This window comes from Canis lupus, chromosome 27 (genome assembly GCF_011100685.1).
Source record: "Canis lupus familiaris isolate Mischka breed German Shepherd chromosome 27, alternate assembly UU_Cfam_GSD_1.0, whole genome shotgun sequence".
NCBI classification, from domain to species: Eukaryota; Metazoa; Chordata; class Mammalia; order Carnivora; family Canidae; genus Canis; species Canis lupus.
In genome coordinates this window covers 29,711,900-29,729,248 of record NC_049248.1, presented here as the reverse complement: position 1 = coordinate 29,729,248, position 17,349 = coordinate 29,711,900, and the positions used below count along the sequence as shown (strand labels likewise).

General features: G+C 41.2%; 1 protein-coding gene across 7 annotated transcripts in view; it reads right to left on the bottom strand.

The window, feature by feature from the left end:
* The window catches only part of RESF1 (retroelement silencing factor 1), a 28,780-nt gene extending 13,878 nt beyond the window's left edge, over positions 1-14,902 (bottom strand). For 3 of the 7 annotated variants that reach the window (XM_038577214.1, XM_038577215.1, XM_038577217.1), the window contains exons 1-2: positions 12,531-12,744; positions 648-713 (exon numbers count right to left, since the gene is read on the bottom strand). Coding sequence is in view for 1 of the 7 variants with exons in the window: in XM_038577217.1 (XP_038433145.1) it covers positions 648-713; positions 12,531-12,564 (100 nt within the window). In the remaining 6 variants the exon portion in view is untranslated. Of the gene's footprint in view, positions 1-647; positions 714-12,530; positions 12,745-13,392; positions 13,490-14,409; positions 14,517-14,783 lie in introns of those variants that run through there. The other 4 variants (XM_038577212.1, XM_038577211.1, XM_038577213.1 and 1 more) reach the window with 3 other exon arrangements.
* Positions 14,903-17,349: the final 2,447 nt, after the last annotated feature.

Here is a 17,349-nt window from a genome sequence, read left to right as displayed (position 1 = left end):
ATGGAGTGAATTGTGTCTTTTTACCACCAAATTCCTATGTTGAAGCCCTAACCCCCTATATTTGGGGACAGGCCCTTCAGGGGGGTAATTAAATTTAAGTGAGGTGATAAGGACAGGGCCTTAATCCAACAGGACTGGTGTCCTTTAAGAGAGACAGCAGGCATATGCACAGAGGAAAGACCATGTGAGGTCACACAGAGAAGGAGGCTGACTACAAGCCAAGAGGCCTCAGGAGAAACCAAATACCTCGATCTGTGAGAAATACAGGTGTTATTTAAGCCACCAAGTCTGTGATTACAAGAGAGCAGCCGGTAGAGGACCAATACAGAGCATATGGGTAGGCAGACAAACGCTCTGAGTAATTTGGGGTTACTTTATTCCTCTCTCTGCTTTGCTAGCACACAAGGAAACTAAAGCCTGGAAAATCATCCCTGAACTACCTATTTAGAGGGAAGGAGTCAAAAGTTGTCTGACTTTATTTCAGATTGCAGAGTCTCTACTTCTAGATACAAAGTATTAAACTTTTTGAAAATATACTATAGTGGAGAGTACAAGAGACTGGATTTCCATGGTCTATCATTTTAATTTCACTTGAAAAAAATTAACTTTTTGCCAAAATCTCCACCCAACTCCAGCATGGCACTTACCTGACAAATCCCAAGTATGGCTGAACTTAAGAATCTCCTTCTCTGCACAGGAATAGCTGAAGTTTTCTGGGGAAAAAAAAAATTTTGACACAAGCCAGCCGACTAATTTTACTTTATGAACAAAAACATAAAACTTAACACCGCTCACAATTCTACTTCATTTTTTGAATTTTTTTCCCCCATGCTCTACGACTTTTTCTCTCCGCCCTGGTCCCTAGCCACTCCAACCATGCTCCCCCTGCCCTAATTCAGCTCCTTATATTTGAGGGGAGAAATAGCACCAATTCTCCATCCTTCCATCATCAAATCTATAAAGCCCACCCTTGTAATTGGAATATGCATCTCCAATGACAGAGCTGACCTTCCTCCTACCAAATCTCTAAATTTAAAATCCTACTCCCCTTCCCTTTATTCCTGATATCAACCTGACTCTATGAGATTAGGCCATCCACAAAGGTGCACACATATTCTAGGACTGGCAGGATTCAAAAACAAACCTCATTGGGCCCCATACTCTTCACCTCCCTACCTCTGTACTAGTGACAGCCTTTTCAGTTTGTTTTAAAATCACAAGCATTTAAAAAATATATCAAAAATAAATAAATAAAAATAGATCAGATTTTAAATGTTTAACACCTTAAATGCAGATAAAAATGATTTTTAAAAGTAATTTGTGTTTTCACAAAATATACAGTAAAAAAACCATTAAGGAGATTGAAATGTACACTAGAAAATATTCACTTAATGCAAAGAAATGTTAAGGGGGGGGAAAGACACAAGACCTAGAAAACAAAAAGCATAAACAGCAGATGTATATCCCCCCCATATTAATAACATTAAATGTGAATGGATTCAACAATCCAAAAGACAAACTAGATTTTAAAAAAACTAAATGCTGTCTCCAGACACATTTTAGATCCAAAGAAAGAAATACAGTGAAAATAAAAGAATACAAAAGGTATCAGATGATGCAAACACAGCAGCTGCGAGATATGTGGAAGGCCTATGCTAATTATCAGACAAAACAAACTAAACAGGAACACCTGGCTGGCTCAGTGGTTGAGCAGCTGCCCTTGGCTCAAAGCATGATCCCAGGGTCCCAGGATCAAATCCCACATTAGGTTCCTCAGGGGGAGCCTGCTTCTCTCTGCCAATGTCTCTGCCTCTTTCTCTGGGTCCCTCATGAATAAATAAAATCTTCAAAAAAAAAAAAAAAAAACCTAAACAAATCTTACTACAGATAAAAAGGAATATTTTAAACTATAAAAGGGTCAATCCAAGAAAAAGATATAACAATTAGAAATACTTAACAGATAATTAAAATAAAAAACAAGGAATAGGCAATTCACCAAGAGTTGAAAACTTCAATTCCACATTTTCAATAATGAATAGAACTGGCAAAAAAAATCTACAAGAGAAGTACTGAACACATTATACACACCCACATTTGTTTCTAGTAGGGATTAAAACAGAGTATCTTAAGTTGTTAATAAATAAATGTCCACAGAGGCCCAGGTGGCTCAGCGGTTTAGCGCTGCCTTCAGCTCAGGGTGTGATCCTGTCCTGGAGTCCCAGGATCAAGTCCCACGACGGGCTCCCTGCATGAAGCCTGCTTCTCTGTCTCTCTCATGATAAATAAAATCTTTAAAATAAACAAATAACTGCCCATTAGTTGCCTTGTAGATTTAAGGCTCTCTCTTTGGCAACAATAGTTCAAATTCTTTTGTCAAGTGCTGAAAGGATCAGCAACCAGCCCAGTAATGAGAGCGGATGTCACGGGGCCACAAAAGCAATGGATTTTTATATTCAATTGTAGGAAATTCTAGGAATATCCTTGCTATTAGTAGCTATAGGTAAATTAGCAAACCCTGAATAATGACCCTAGATACAGTTAGCACAAAGTCTGGCTCTACCAACCCCACCCATCTGGCAGGTTTTGCAGTATAAAGAATAGGTAATACCAATATGTTGATGCTGATAAGATGTGGTGGCCCTCACTGGGAGGCAAGCAGCCCTTGTATGTTGACCCTGATAAAGTCCTATGACCAAACTGAGGGAATTCAGAGCCATAATTCACATACTCCTACATCCATGGAGGTTTCCTTGTATGTCATCATGAAAATGACTTTAAAATTTTTAACTAAAAAAAACCAAAAAAAAATATATCCTGGACATAGACAAACTTTTTTTTTAAAGATTTATTTGAGATAGAATGCTCACATACAGGAGCATACATTTATTTGAGCAGAGGGATGGAGAGAATCCTCAAGTAGAGGATCCCTGTTGAGTGTGGAACGTGACACAGGCTCCATCCCAGAACCCTGAAATCATAACCTGAGCCAAAATCAAGAGTTGGCCACTTAACTGACAGCCACTCAGGTGTCCCTAGATAAACTACCTTTAGGTTTAACAGTTTGGGGCTTTAAGTTTTGATACTATTACCATTACTTCCTGCAATAAAACTGGGAAGAAAGCATGTCACTAAAAATTCAAAGTATAAAAAGCTGTGAATAGCAAGCTGTGAATTGCAAAAATAATTTGTGAAGCAGGAAAAAAAAAAAAGAAATGGCTGGAGACTACATGTAACAATGCATCTGATTTTCGTATAATTTCATAAAGACCTCACCAAGTTTAAAAAAAGATTTGTGAATTTTTTCATTTTATTCTATATCCATATAACACAAAGAATGTAGTTTAAGCAAAAAATTGTCAACCCAGAAGCTTATCTGTAATTTAGCCTTATGACAGGAATTTACAAAGCAAAAAAAAAATCCCTAAAAATCATAGTTTGGAGGGGCAGCCCTGGTAGCTCAGCAGTTTAGCGCTGCCTTCAGCCCAGGGTGTGATCCTGGAGACCCGGGATCGAGTCCCAAATCGGGCTTCCTGCATGGAGCCTGTTTCTCCCTCTGCCTGTATCTCTGCCCACCCCCCACCCTGTGTGTGTCTCTAATGAATAAGTAAATAAAATCTTAAAAAAAAAATCATAGTTTGGAGAAATAATCATATTAATATCTATCCTAAACAAATGCACAAGTGTACACCCCATGAACACAACTCTAAGAAAAAGGATCTGTTATATTAGTGTTTGCCATGGCCAGGCCTACTATAAATCAGATAAAATAGTAAGAAAGAACAGGACAAACTAAGCCACATCAAGAATTGTTCCATTTCTAATGTGCTCCACAAACCAAAGTTTATTTGGAGTACCTATTGATGTGGTTAAACTGAGGAAAGCCAGTATTTTCCACTGAAAAACTAATTAGCATTTTAAAAAGCTTAGAGATACTTCTATAACATCAACAAAACCACAAACACCAACACTTCAGTGGAAAAGACACTTTTCAGGAATGCCAAAAGTATCGTGATTTACTTAACCTATTCTAGCTCTGGCTGTTTGTATCCTTAGTCACGTGATAAATTAGGCTATTAACCCTTGAATTAGGCTTTCAAAAGTATTCTAAGTTTTGTGTTATTTATAATGCAACTCTATAAATAACAGCTAACATTTGAGAATTTACCATATGTTAAGAACTGTCTGTGCTGAATGCTTTAAATACATTATCACATTCAACTGACAGAACAAATGAATGAAGCCAGGCAGAAGTGCAGTGGCTAGCAAGAATACAAGTCCCACTATCACTGCTGTTAACTCTCCACAGTGCCAGAGAAAGGCAACAAGACTATAATTTCATGTGCAACTTATTACTTACACAAACAGAAAAACCAAGATTAGTGTCCCTATTCCCAGAAGGTGATACCAAAGTGGTTGAGAATACAGGCTGCTGAGGAGCCAATTCAGAAACAACCATTTTATAGCCTACTGCTCTATCCCAAGGGTAAGGGAAGTGGTAAAGTCCAGTACTCAACTGACACACTGGGGCACAGAAAAAAACTATCCTTGAGGCCATTTTTCACAAGGGTTCTTATCAACCTTTTCCCAGGAAGACAAGCAGGGTGTCCTGCCAAGGTATGGGTTAGACAGAGATTATGTTTTGCCTGTTCAGCCCATGACAAGACAAAGGTAATCAGAGTACCATGGTAAAGCTGCCCGCCCCCCAACTCTACCCTCCACCTTTTATGTGTCCAGCTACAAATTCTATTCAGACACTCCATCAAATACCCTAACTGTACTTTCTCTCAGGCAATATTTGAAAAGTGACTTGACCCTGACCCTTGGCGGGATGATCAGGCCTTTTGTGGAGGTCAGACTACAACCAAGTTCCCCACACCAAGCCAAGCCAGTGAACTATGTCCCAGGTATCATCGAGGTTCACCAATGACAGCCACATGGCTTTCTCCCTGGAAGAACAAGGGAGTGGGAACAGCTCTACTTTTGCTCACGGATTAATCTAGGTACAGCATGGGGTGCTGGCAGTCACATATATCCCATCATGACTGGCCAGTCCGAAGTCCAGAGCAATGCATCTATCATTCAGGTTACAAAGTTTACACTTTCCTGTGTCTCTAGAGCAGAGGTCAGAGACAAATTTCAGACTTCATTTATAGTTGTATTATATCCTACAGTGGGAATTAATGATTCCAGAGCATACATGAAAAAGTCAGTTATCTTTCCTTCAAGTGCTGCCTAGTAACTCATTTTAGAGTGCTCCAGGTATCCACCTCAAAGAAACAGGAATCATTAGAGGGGTAATGGTCTCAAATACCTAGAAATCCCCGACAAGTGCCTCACGTATACATGAGCAGTTTGCCAGGCAAGTATAAGGAACCTAAGATGAAACATGCGTTTGGAGTACAAAGTTTAAGTATTGCTATTATAATAGGAGTGAGCCAATTCTGTGCCTCTTGAGGTAGACAAACTCTATGAAAAGAACTAAACAGTTGCCGTAAAGCAGGCTCAATTGCCCTGAAGAAAAATCTGAAAACTTTTACACCCTGTTAGTTACCTCTGTCATTATAGGCAACATTCTATTGTCTACTCTGGTTGTCTGAGGTTTAGAGTTGCAAGAACTTTTAACAGAGGCATTTTGTTGGCATGGAGTTAAGATCCAGATTTTATAAAATTAAAAGTTGAGATTAATAATGCAAGGGGATCTGAAGTACCCAAGAGACCTACTGGACAGAATCTACTTTGCTAGCGGGATCAAGGCAGGGGATGACAGATCTACTTAAATTCAGAGCCATTAACTGTAGTTTAGACAATATATACAAGAGAACTTGTATACAAGGGAACTGCTTTCCCTTAATCAGGGAACCAATGGAAGTCATGACTAACAGGATAAGGTATACAAGCCTTGGTCCAAAGGATACCACTCCCAAGACCTTCATTCCCAAATTCAGCAACAGCTGAGAGACTGTAGGGAGTCCTTAGATTAAGATCTTCTCCTGGCCAGCAGTATGTTGATTGAGGGTGGTAGGTAGCAACAGCCTGGGGTAAATTAGATTACTAGTTTCTGCCTATTTCCCCAACCCTGATCCCACCTGGGTCTATTGTCTTCCTTCTCCAACTACCATAGGGGAACTATGCCGTTATGCTGGGGGAGAAGGAATGATAATCAGTCAATTGTGGACTGATCAATCCTATGCTCTAAGCCACCCAAGCCACAATCCTTTGTCCAGTAACACTATCGCATGGAAGGAAAATGTAAAAACCGATAGAAGTTGTGGCAATGAATCTTCAGTGCTGTAATGAAGCAGTGACCTATTGAGACATCCAAAACACCCTCAACTACTTCAACTAAAAACACATGCAAAAAATTGAATGCAGAAACAGATTTGATAGAACCTACATAAACAAATATTCTTTGGGGTCCAAAAGAATTTCTAATGTATATAAATGCTTCCTGAGACCACCTGTCCTTTCCATCTGTAGCTGTAGATAGCATACCCACTCAGTACTCGTGGAAGGAGAACCTGGAAGCATGTACCTCACTTCCATGGACTCTTGCCCATGCATCTCTCTCTTCTCTGTTTGACATATATTGTGTCCTTTGCTGTCATAAACTTTAACCATGAGAATACAAAAGTAGAGAAAAGGAACAAAACTAAAACTTGGGTCTTTGAAAAGATCAACAAAACTGACAAACCTTTATCTAGACTGACCAAGAAGAAGTCTCAAAATTATTAAAATCAGGAAATAGAGACATTACTACCAACCCTTCACTGAAAACGAAGAGAGAATACCATGAACTGTTTGCCAATATATTTAATGATTTGGATGAAAACGACCACCGTGATATTTTATAGTAAGAAATATGTATTTGATCTTTGTCCCCACTTCCTGCACAGAGTTCCTAAAATCCTTGGGTTTTCCTAAGTGATGTGTTAAAGGTGTCTTTTGTTATGTTCATAACGCCCAAAGAGGGGGCTGTTTGCCAGGAGAACCAGTCCTGTGATCAGGGGATTAGAACTTTCAGTCCCACCCCACCCCACCTCCAGAGAGGGAAGGAGAGATGGAAAGTGAATCAATGGCCAATGTTTTTAATCAATCATGACTATGTAATGAAGCCTCTATGAAAACCCAAACGAGAGAGCTTCTAGGTCTGTGAACACATGAAGATTTAGGGAGAATGGCATGCTCAGAGGAGGCAAAGAACTTTCACTCTCCTTCCCACATACCTCACCCTATGCATCTCTTCTAGGACTGTGGATTTGTATCCTTTAAAATCATTTTAAATACACCAGTAACCTAGTAAGTAACATGATTCTCTGAGTTCTGTGAACCCCTCTAGCAAATTAATAGACTCCATGGAAGGGTTTGTGGAAACCTCTGTTCTATAGCCAGTTAGTTGGAAGAACAACCTGGACTTGCAATTGGCATCTGAAATCCGGGAGGGTTGGAGAAACCTCCAATCTACAGCCTTTTGGTCAGAAGCACAAGGGAAAACCTGGGCTTCAGACTGCTATCTTAAATGGGGGAGGAGGGCAGTCTTCTGGGTCTGAGCCCTCAACCTACAGAATCTGATGCTACTTCCAGGTGTTAGAATGGTTTAGAACAGTAGGATACCCACATGGTGTCCCCAGAAAATTGCTTGTTGTTGATGTGGGGGGACCCTCCCCCCACATACAGTGGAATTAAGTGCACAACCCCAGAAGACCCCAAAAGACATTGACCAAAACTAACTCAAGAAGATACAGGAAATCGGGGATCTCTGGGTGGCGCAGCGGTTTGGCGCCTGCCTTTGGCCCAGGGTGCGATCCTGGAGACCCAGGATCGAGTCCCACATCAGGCTTCTGGTGCATGGAGCCTGCTTCTCCCTCTGCCTATGTCTCTGCCTCTCTCTCTCTGTGACTATCATAAATAAATAAAAAATTTAAAATAAAAAAAAAAAAAAAAAAAAAAGAAGATACAGGAAATCTAAATAGGACTACATAAAAAGATTGAATTAGTAATCAGAAAATTACCTAAAAAGAAATGGTTAGTCCCATACAGCTTTCTGGTGAATCATACCAAAAATTTAAATATTAAAAATCAATTCTACAAACTTTTCTGAAACACAAAAGAGAGAATACGTCCCAAGTTAATTCTATGAGGCTAATAATATTGTCTGAATAGCAAAAACAGAAAAGAAATCACAATAAAACTGCAGACCAGTATCTTATGAATAGATGCAAAAATCCTCAACAAAGTACTTGCAAACCAAATAGATCAGCATATAAAAATTATACGCCACAACCAAGTGGGACTTATCCCTGAAATGCAAGACAGGTTCAACATTAAAAAAAATATTATATAATGTATCAATAGAATAAAGGACAAAATCAATTGACCATCTCAGTAGATGCAGAAGGATCAAATAAGATAGAAATTAAATGCACCTTCAAATCCAACATCTTTTCATGATAAAAACAAACTATAAGTAGAAGGGAATTTCTCTGAGTTGGTAAAAGGCATCTACAAAAAACCCACAGCATATATCATAATGAACAGGGAAAGACTGAATGCTTATCCTCTACAAGATCAGGAACAAAATAGATGCCTGTATTTGCTATTTCTGTTAGATATTATACCAGAGGGTCTAACCACGGCAGTTAAGCAAAAGAAAAAAAAAAGAAATAAAAGACACCTAGATTGGAAATGAAGAAGTAAAACTATCTCTAGTTGTAGATGACATCTTATATATAGAAAACCATAAGGAACCCCATAAAAAACATAATAAGATAGTTTAGCTAGGCTGTCTAGTACATCCTCAATATACAAAAGCCAAATGTATTTCTAAACAACACAATCTAGAAAACAATCTCATTACAGGAACATTAAAAAGAATCAAACACTTTGGAATAAATTTAACAGAAATGAAAAATTTATACTCCATAAAACATTGCTACAAGAAATTAAAAACCAAGGGGGCCTGGCTGGCTGGGTCCGTAGAGCATAAAACTCTTTTGATGATCTCAGAGTGAATTCAAGCCCTGTTAGGTACTGAGTTTACTTAAAAAAAAAAAAAAGAAAAAAGAAAAAAAAATTCAAAATATTGGCTGGCTCGATTAGAAGAGCATGCAACGCTTGATCTTACGGATTTGAGTTTGAGCCCCATGTTGAATGTAGAGATTACTAAAAAAATTTTATTAAAAAAATTAAAGACCTAAAAAAAAAAAAAAAAGGAACTGAACACCCCATGTTCAATTAAAGATTTAATGCTATTAAGGAGGCAATACTCCCTGGATTCATCTACAGATTCAGTGCAACCCTTACCAAATCCTAGATGTCTTTTCAGAAATTTAGAACCTAATCCTAGAATTCATTTTGAAAGGAATAAATCTGGAGGACTCACACTTCCCAACTTCAAAATTTACTACAAAACCACGTAACAAAACATGTAGTACTGAACAGAACTGACAATCCAAAAAATAAACCATCATATTTACAGTCACTAGAATTCAGTAAAGAATTCTTAAAACTCAACAATAAAAGACAACTCAAATTGAAAGTTAACAAAAATTCTGAATAGACAATTTTCCCAAAGATATAAAAAATAGCAAATATGCACATAAAAAGATGTTCGACATCATTAACCACCAATGAAAAACACAGTACCTATCACAAAAAGACCAGTATTTGCCATGGATGTGGACATACTGGAACTCTTATGCATGTAGTTGAGAATATAAATGGTTCATCTACTTTGAAGAACACTCTGGCAGTTTCTCAAAAAGATCAAATATAGTTATATGATGGAGCAACTCTCTGCTCCTAGGCATATACCCAAGAGAATTAAAAATGTAGGACTACACAAATACTTGTACATCAATGCTCACAGCAGCAAATGCTAACAATGCAAATGTCTGTTAACTGACAGAAGGAGAAACAAAATGTGGCATATCTATACAATGGACTATTACTTGGCAATAAAAAGCAGTGAAGTACAGACATGCTTCAACATGGATATGCCTTGAAAACATGTGAAGTGAGAGAAAAGTCACAAAGGATCACATATCATTATTATTAATTCATCTAAAAGAAATGTTCAGAACACACAAATCTAGAGATAAAAACTAGATTAATAGCTGCATGGGAATGCTTGGGTTGGAGGAAAGGGAAGTTATTTGTGAAGAAGATTCCAAAATACAGGCATTATAAAGAGTCACTCTAAATAGAGTCAAAAGGATAGTGAAGAAACAGGGCCTATGCTGGTCTCCAGTTTCAATTTTTGGAACACCATGAACTTTTGACTTTTGGCAACTAGACCACCTCCTGGAATACATCCTCCTACTTTGGACTGAAATAGAGAATGTTCACGTCTATTAACCAAATAATCAATCATGTGTTACAGTTAGTTTAAACTCTGCTAGCAAAAAAAAAAAAAAAAAAAAAAAACTCTGCTAGCACCAACCATTATTCTTCCAAAACAAGTTATATAGCCTTGTGGTTTCTGCCTATATAAGCATGCACTCCCCACTCACTGGAGCATACTCTGAATTCTGGTCAACTCTGGGTGTCCTAGACTGCAGTCCCTAAGACACCAAATAAACCCTTTTGTTTGCTTTACAGCCTCATTATCATCTAGATTGACACCATTAATGAACATGGAGATGGTTTTGGAGGTCAAGAAACTGTTCTAAAATTAACCTGCAGTGATGGCTGCATACCCCGTGAATATACTGAAAACCACCGTACTCTGTAAATGGGCAAATTCAATCATATGAATATGGTATATGAATTATATCTCTGAACTGTAGTTGGAAAAAAAAAGCAAACACAGCATTTCCCTGTTATTAACTTAGGCACATGACCCAATGAAATTAATTCTAGACTTTTGATAAAGCAATCATATGAAAGGCATGTCTGTTCAAGTTGAAGTTGAATGTATATTATACCTGGAGATACTGCAGCCACTCAATGAAGGGGGAGGGTGTGCCTGAGAATTAAGTCAATGTTGAAGACAGCAAAGATAGAGTATCTCAAAAGTCTTTTAAGATTTTCTTTCCTTTGGGCAGCCCCGGTGGCTCAGCAGTTTAGTGCCGCCTTCACCCCAAGGTGTGATCCTGGAGACCCAGGATCGAGTCCCACGTCAGGCTCCCTGCATGGAGCCTGCTTCTCCTCTGCCTGTGTCTCTGCCTCTGTGTGTGTGTGTGTGTGTGTGTGTGTGTGTGTGTGTGTCTCATGAATAAATAAATAAAATCTTTAAAAAAAAAAAGATTTTCTTTCCTTAGATTCAGATGCTGAATCCAGCCAAACATGAAGATTGAGCCACTTGAACTTCTAAATGATGTGATCCAATAAATTACGTTTTGAGGCTTAAAAAAAAAAATTTATGATTTGTTTCTTATAACCTATAGTGGAAAATACATCCTATAACACACTTTGCAACCTTAACCATAAAGATTTTATCTACAAATGAAGTGTTGTAATTTAATACATCTCAAGAGAATCTTAGTGATTATCATTAAATGTTTGCAGTAATTACAACAATGAGCAATGTCTCACTTGAGACACTTACCTCAACAGGCCAGCCTCCAACATTGCCCTTCAATTTACAAGCACATTTAAGATCTCAAGAATATACACACTACAATGATGGCTCCAAAAAAAAGCATTCAGAATTCCTCAAAGTCCACAAGATTACTTCTTTCTTTACAAGGCTTATTACAAAGCAAATTTTAACTTGCATTTCTGGAGACAGAGTTGGTAAACTGTTATCTCTTTACCTCAAACTGAAAAGTATGCCTTACATGGTGGGGATGGGACAGGACAGTGGAGAAAGCCTGGTTACAACAAAAAAAATCTGGAAATCCAACTTTATAAATACCTATTTACTTTTTTTTTCTATTTACTTATTTTTAAAGATTTTATTATATACTTATTTGAGAGTGAGCAAGCACAGGCATATGTACGGAAAGGGGAGGGGCAGAGGGAGAAGAACAAGCATCCCTCCCAGCCCAACACAAAGCCAAGCTGGTTGCAGAGCTCGACGTGGGGCTCAATCCCAGGACTCCAAAACCATGAACCTAGCCCAAGTCAGATGTGTAACTGACTGAGCCACCCAGGTGCCCTTATAAATACCTTTTAAAACAGCAAGATCAATTTGCTAAATATCTGTGCTTCTATTTGTACGAGATACCAATAATCTAAATGGGAAGAGATTCCTGTACATCACACAATAATGTGGAAAAACAGGGCTGTGGGGCAAATATGCCCTCAATAAAGAATTTAATGGAGGTGTCCCTGATTTCAAATTAAACCTGCAGGTAAAAACTATAGACTTGCGTTCTGGTACTTCCTTGCAAAAACTGAACCTACAACAGGTTCTATAGTGAGAGGTTTAATCAACACAAAGCTGTTAAATTGACTTAGAGTTGATAAACTTTAGAGCTTAAAGCAAACTGAATTTCCTATTAGACGTAATACATCTTTCCTTATATAAAATACAAGCCATAATATCTTTCCTCTAACAGGACAACAGCTAAAATTTATTGAGCACTTACCACTTACAGCCAGCAGCTGTTCCAAGTAGGTCATATGAATAAAAAATCATGTAACTTATCCCACCAATGCTATGAAGCAGGTGCTACTGTTATCCTCATTTTACAGATGAGAAAACAGAGGCAAAAGGTTAAATAATTTTGGGCAGCCCCAGTGGCTTAGCACCACCATCAGTCCGGGGTGTGATCCTGGAGACCTGGGATCCAGTCCCACATCGGCTCCCTGCATGGAGCCTGCTTCTCCCTCTGCCTGGGTCTCTGCCCCTCTCTCTGTCTCTCTTCTCTCTGTGTCTCTCATGAATGAATAAATGAAATCTTAAAAAAAAAAAAAAAAAAAAAGGTTAGATAATTTTCCCAAGGTTGTACAGATAATAAATGGTACAGCCAAGACCTGAAACTCAGCAAAGGATGCAAGGCCACGGTCTTAATCATTACAGAATATTTCCTGACACAACTTGGGTGTTTACAGGATGGAAGCCCTGGAGATGATCACTCTGGTTTTAGAGGTTGTCCTCTCTCAGAATGGTTCTCCTAGAGTTGAGCTCTATGCTGCCTCACCCCAACCCCTTGCCAGAAATAATAAAAACAAATTTTAAAAAAGGAAGAAACAGAACCATCTTAAGTAGACCTCTGCCTGAGTAACTTGACCCAGTCACCTCACCATGATCTACTCTTCCTTATTCACAAAAGATTAACAACTGAATTCTCTAGGCTAGGTCAACCATTGTCATGTGTCCTCAAGCTCTGTCACTGAATCCATTGTATCCTGCCATTTAATTGTCTAACTGATGCTGATTCGTTTAATTAATAATTTCATTCCACAACAGAAAAATCAGAGGAGGCTACTTGGAGGTAACATACTTACTTGTTAAGTATAATCTTACTCTTTTACCATTGTGTACGTTCCCATTTCCCTCCAAACACGTGCTCCCCCTTCACACAGTGTTTTTACTTCTTTGGTCCTAGGAAGAGCAAGAAACATTCTGCAATTAGCGGTTTAATATAAAGCGTATATATATATATATATATATATTTTTTTTTTTTTTATTTATAATGAATTTTACAGTCACAATAAAAGCACACGTTTCATCTGTTTACCCTGATAGGACAACTGCCGGGCCAGAGTGTGTTCCTGTAAGGTTGCACCAAAAAAAAAACGCACTAAGTCTGCAAAATTCCTACTAGGTGTGCAACCTGACAGAAACACAAACTAGGTGTGGCCTCGAATACCCTTCACTGCTTAAAATGAGAATTCGTGTGTGTGTGGGGGGGGGGGGGGTCCTCCAGGTTCACTGCTGTCCGACCGTTCTAGAACAAATACTTCAATTGCACTGCAATTTCCCTCACTGGAAGAGTTCGGAGAATCCGACTGCACAGAGAAAAATAATTAATAATAATAATAATAAAAGAATGTGAAGTAAAACCTTAACATTCCTGCATGTTCACGCTGGTACCATTTACAACCAACGTCAAACAGAAAAATCCCCAAACAAGCTCCCTACTGAAATGCGCCCCGAGCTTGAATCGCGACGCCGGCTGCCCTCTTTTCTTCTCAAGCTGGGCTCTTGACAAGTATCACAAATGAATTGTCTTCACGGAAACGATTCCCCCCCGCCCAAAGGTCGCCGCTGAGGTCGAGACCGGAGTCCCCCGAGGACACCCAAGAGCGACAGACGCCCGGAGGAGCCGAGCGCGGGGAGCGTCCGCCGGCCCCTGGGAGACGCTCGCCGGGCGGTCCCGCTTCGGGAGGGTCAGCAGGACGGAGCCGCGGAGAAGGAAACGCTCGAGAAACAGTAAATGCAAAAACAAAGACTTTTTTTTTTTTTTTCCCACGACCACGACGCAGGAAATAATTAAAAACAGAAGCTTCTCTCACACCCACCGCCTCAACAATCGCCTCGCGGCGCCACAAAACGCGCACCCGCCACCTCCACCGCGGACTGAGGCGATTTAAAGCAAACAGCCCGCGAGGCGCCGCCCTGGGGCGCGGGCTCCGAGTCTGGCGGCGGCCGGCGGGGCCCCGAGCGAGGCTGCCCGCCCAGCCGCGGGCGGCCGCGCGCCCGAGCCTCCCCGCCCGAGGCCCGGAGCCGCCCGAGCGCCCGCGACCCCGCGCCGCCGTCCGCGCCTCAGAACAAAAGCGGCCGCCGCCGCCGCCGCCGCCGCCCGCGGGCGCCTGGGCTTGGGGCGCCTGGGCTTGGGGCGCGCGGACCCGCGGAGGCGAGCGAGGGGCCGCGGGCCGCCGGGCCGCACACTTACCGACGGGCCCAGAGCCCAGCGCGGGCCAGCGGGGAGGACGCTCCGGCCTCCCGGGCCCCTGAGTTTAAGTCAGCTCGGGCCGCCTCCGGGGGCGGGTCGAGCGGCGAGGCCCCGGCTCCTCCCGCGGCTGGGCCCCGCCCCCGGCCGTGGGCGGCCGCCCGGAGGCCGGCGGCGCCCGGGTCCTAGTGCCCCCCGGGTAAGCAAGGCGGCGGCCGGTCGGGCCTTCCAGTCCCGGGCGGCGAGATTTGCAAAAGCCCGCTCCCGTGTCTGATAGGAATAAAGGGGAAAGGAGAGAAAATGAGTGGGAAGTATCAGTGAGGGTGACGGATCGTGAGAGACTCCTCACTCTGGGCAATGAACCAGGGGTGGTGGAAGCGGAGGTGGGCGGGGGGATGGAGGGACCGGGGGCGGGCCGGGGGGGGGCGGGGGGCACTTGACGCGATGAGCACTGGGTGTTATGCTCTATGTTGGCAAATCGGATCCAATAAAAAAATATATACAGGGGATCCCTGGGTGGCTCAGCGGTTTAGCGCCGCCTTCAGCCCAGGGTGTGATCCTGGAGACCTGGGATCGAGTCCCACATCAGGCTCCCTGCATGGCGCCTGCTTCTCCCTCTGCCTGTGTCTCTGCTCCCCTCTCTCTCTCTCTGTGTGTGTGTCTCTCATGAATAAATAAATAAGATATTTAAAAATATATATATTAAATAAGACATTTAAAAATATATATATGCAAAAAAATTAAATTTGAATGAAAAAAAAAAAGTCTCTATCAGTGGTTCTCTGCCTTTCACTCACATCAGAAGCATCCAGAGAGCTCCTTAAAAAGGATTGAAGCGCACCACCTTGCAAAATTGCCAATTCAGTGGGCTAAAGTAAGGCTGAAAATGCAGATTTATTTTTTTAAGATTGGTTTGAGAGAGAGAGAGTCAGGCAGAGACACAGGCAGTGGGAGAAGCAGGCTCCATGCAGGGAGCCGGATGGGGTCTCAAGCCCTTAACTGGGATCACGCCCTGAGCTGAAGGCAGATGCTCAACCCTTGAGCCACTTAGATGTTCCTGAAAGGGTAGATTTCTAACAAGCTCCCGGGATAGGCTGTTGCTGCTGATCTCAGAGCCAATGATACAGGGTATGGGGTCAGCAAACTTAATATAAAACAAGTGAAAGAGAAAGCACACCAAGTGAAGCGCACCAAGTAAATAATTTTTTTTTTCAGGTCATTGAAATAGGGAGAACGACAATTAATGCAGAGGAAACTTCCAAAAGTTAGGCCTTTTTTTTATGAGGGGTTTTATAGGAAGAAGTAAATGAGAGAATATGTCTGAGTGGTTAAACGTAAGAAAAGGCAGAGGTGGTTAGTTCTTGGCATAGGGAAGGCAGGGTATTCCTTCACCCCCAGGTCTGGATCTTGACTCTGCCACTCACTAGACATACAACTTTGGGAAAATCACTTAATCTGTTTCTGCTATTTTCCTGCCTGTAAAAGAAGAATAACAGGAATGCAGGTTTCTCCTGCTGTCTGAAAGTAGAGAATTCATATGAAAAGCCAAAGCGGTGTAAAGTGAGGAAGCAATTACCATTAATTTATGTGGAAACATTTTTGAGCATTCCCAGACCCAAAGAACAACTCCTTTTAGGCTTTCCTTAGGACACATCTTGCTAACAGATGCACAGAATAAGTTGGGATAAAGCACAGATGCTCACATAGTTAAAAGCTATAGCAGCTCAATGCTGAGATACCGAGTGTAGTTCCCAAGGAAGGTGAATTGGCGATGCCACTCTGGCTGCTCCGGGTACACTCCGCATCACAAACGCTGAATGCTATTCTCACTTATCATCTTTTTGCAGGAAAGCAAACATCTTCTTCAGATTTCCTTGGGTTAGCACAAACAAGTACTAATGTAAGTCTTTCGTAAAAGCAAAGTAGCATAAGGAAACCTTTCAAAAAGTGAAAAGCAGTGGGGCAGCCCTGGTGGCGCAGCAGTTTAGTGCTGCCTGCAGCCCAGGGCGTGATCCTGGAGACCCTGGATTGAGTCCCACGTCAGGCTCTCTGCATGGAGCCTGCTTCTACCTCTGCCTGTGTCTGACTCTCATTCTCTCTCTGTGTCTCTATGAATAAATAAATAAAAAATCTTTTAAAAAAAATAGTGAAAAGCAGTGGATACTTGTACTTACTTTCTAGGATTATTGAGACCATTACATAAATTAACGCATTAACTTAGGACATCTCCTGGAGCATGGAGTGGTATACTTGGCTCAGAAAAGGGGTTTTCCAGAGCCTAAGCCATACAGATAGACTATGAGAAATCAACCCAAGGGAGAGGGAGTTCTATTGCCAGAAAGTCTGATGCAGACCCCACTCCTACATAGCCTAAGGAAGGCTTAATGCCCAGCAAGATTTAATGCCCAGGAAGCTACAACTTTATTTGAGATGAAGTCACTGATCTCTCTGCCATGTATCCTTGTCTGTGTTTATGCTGACTTTCTCCTTTCTCCTTTAGATAAGTAAAGCTTGTCTGACTTCCAAAAAGTGTTTGGTCTTTCCACAAATCCTAAAGTACAACTGGCAT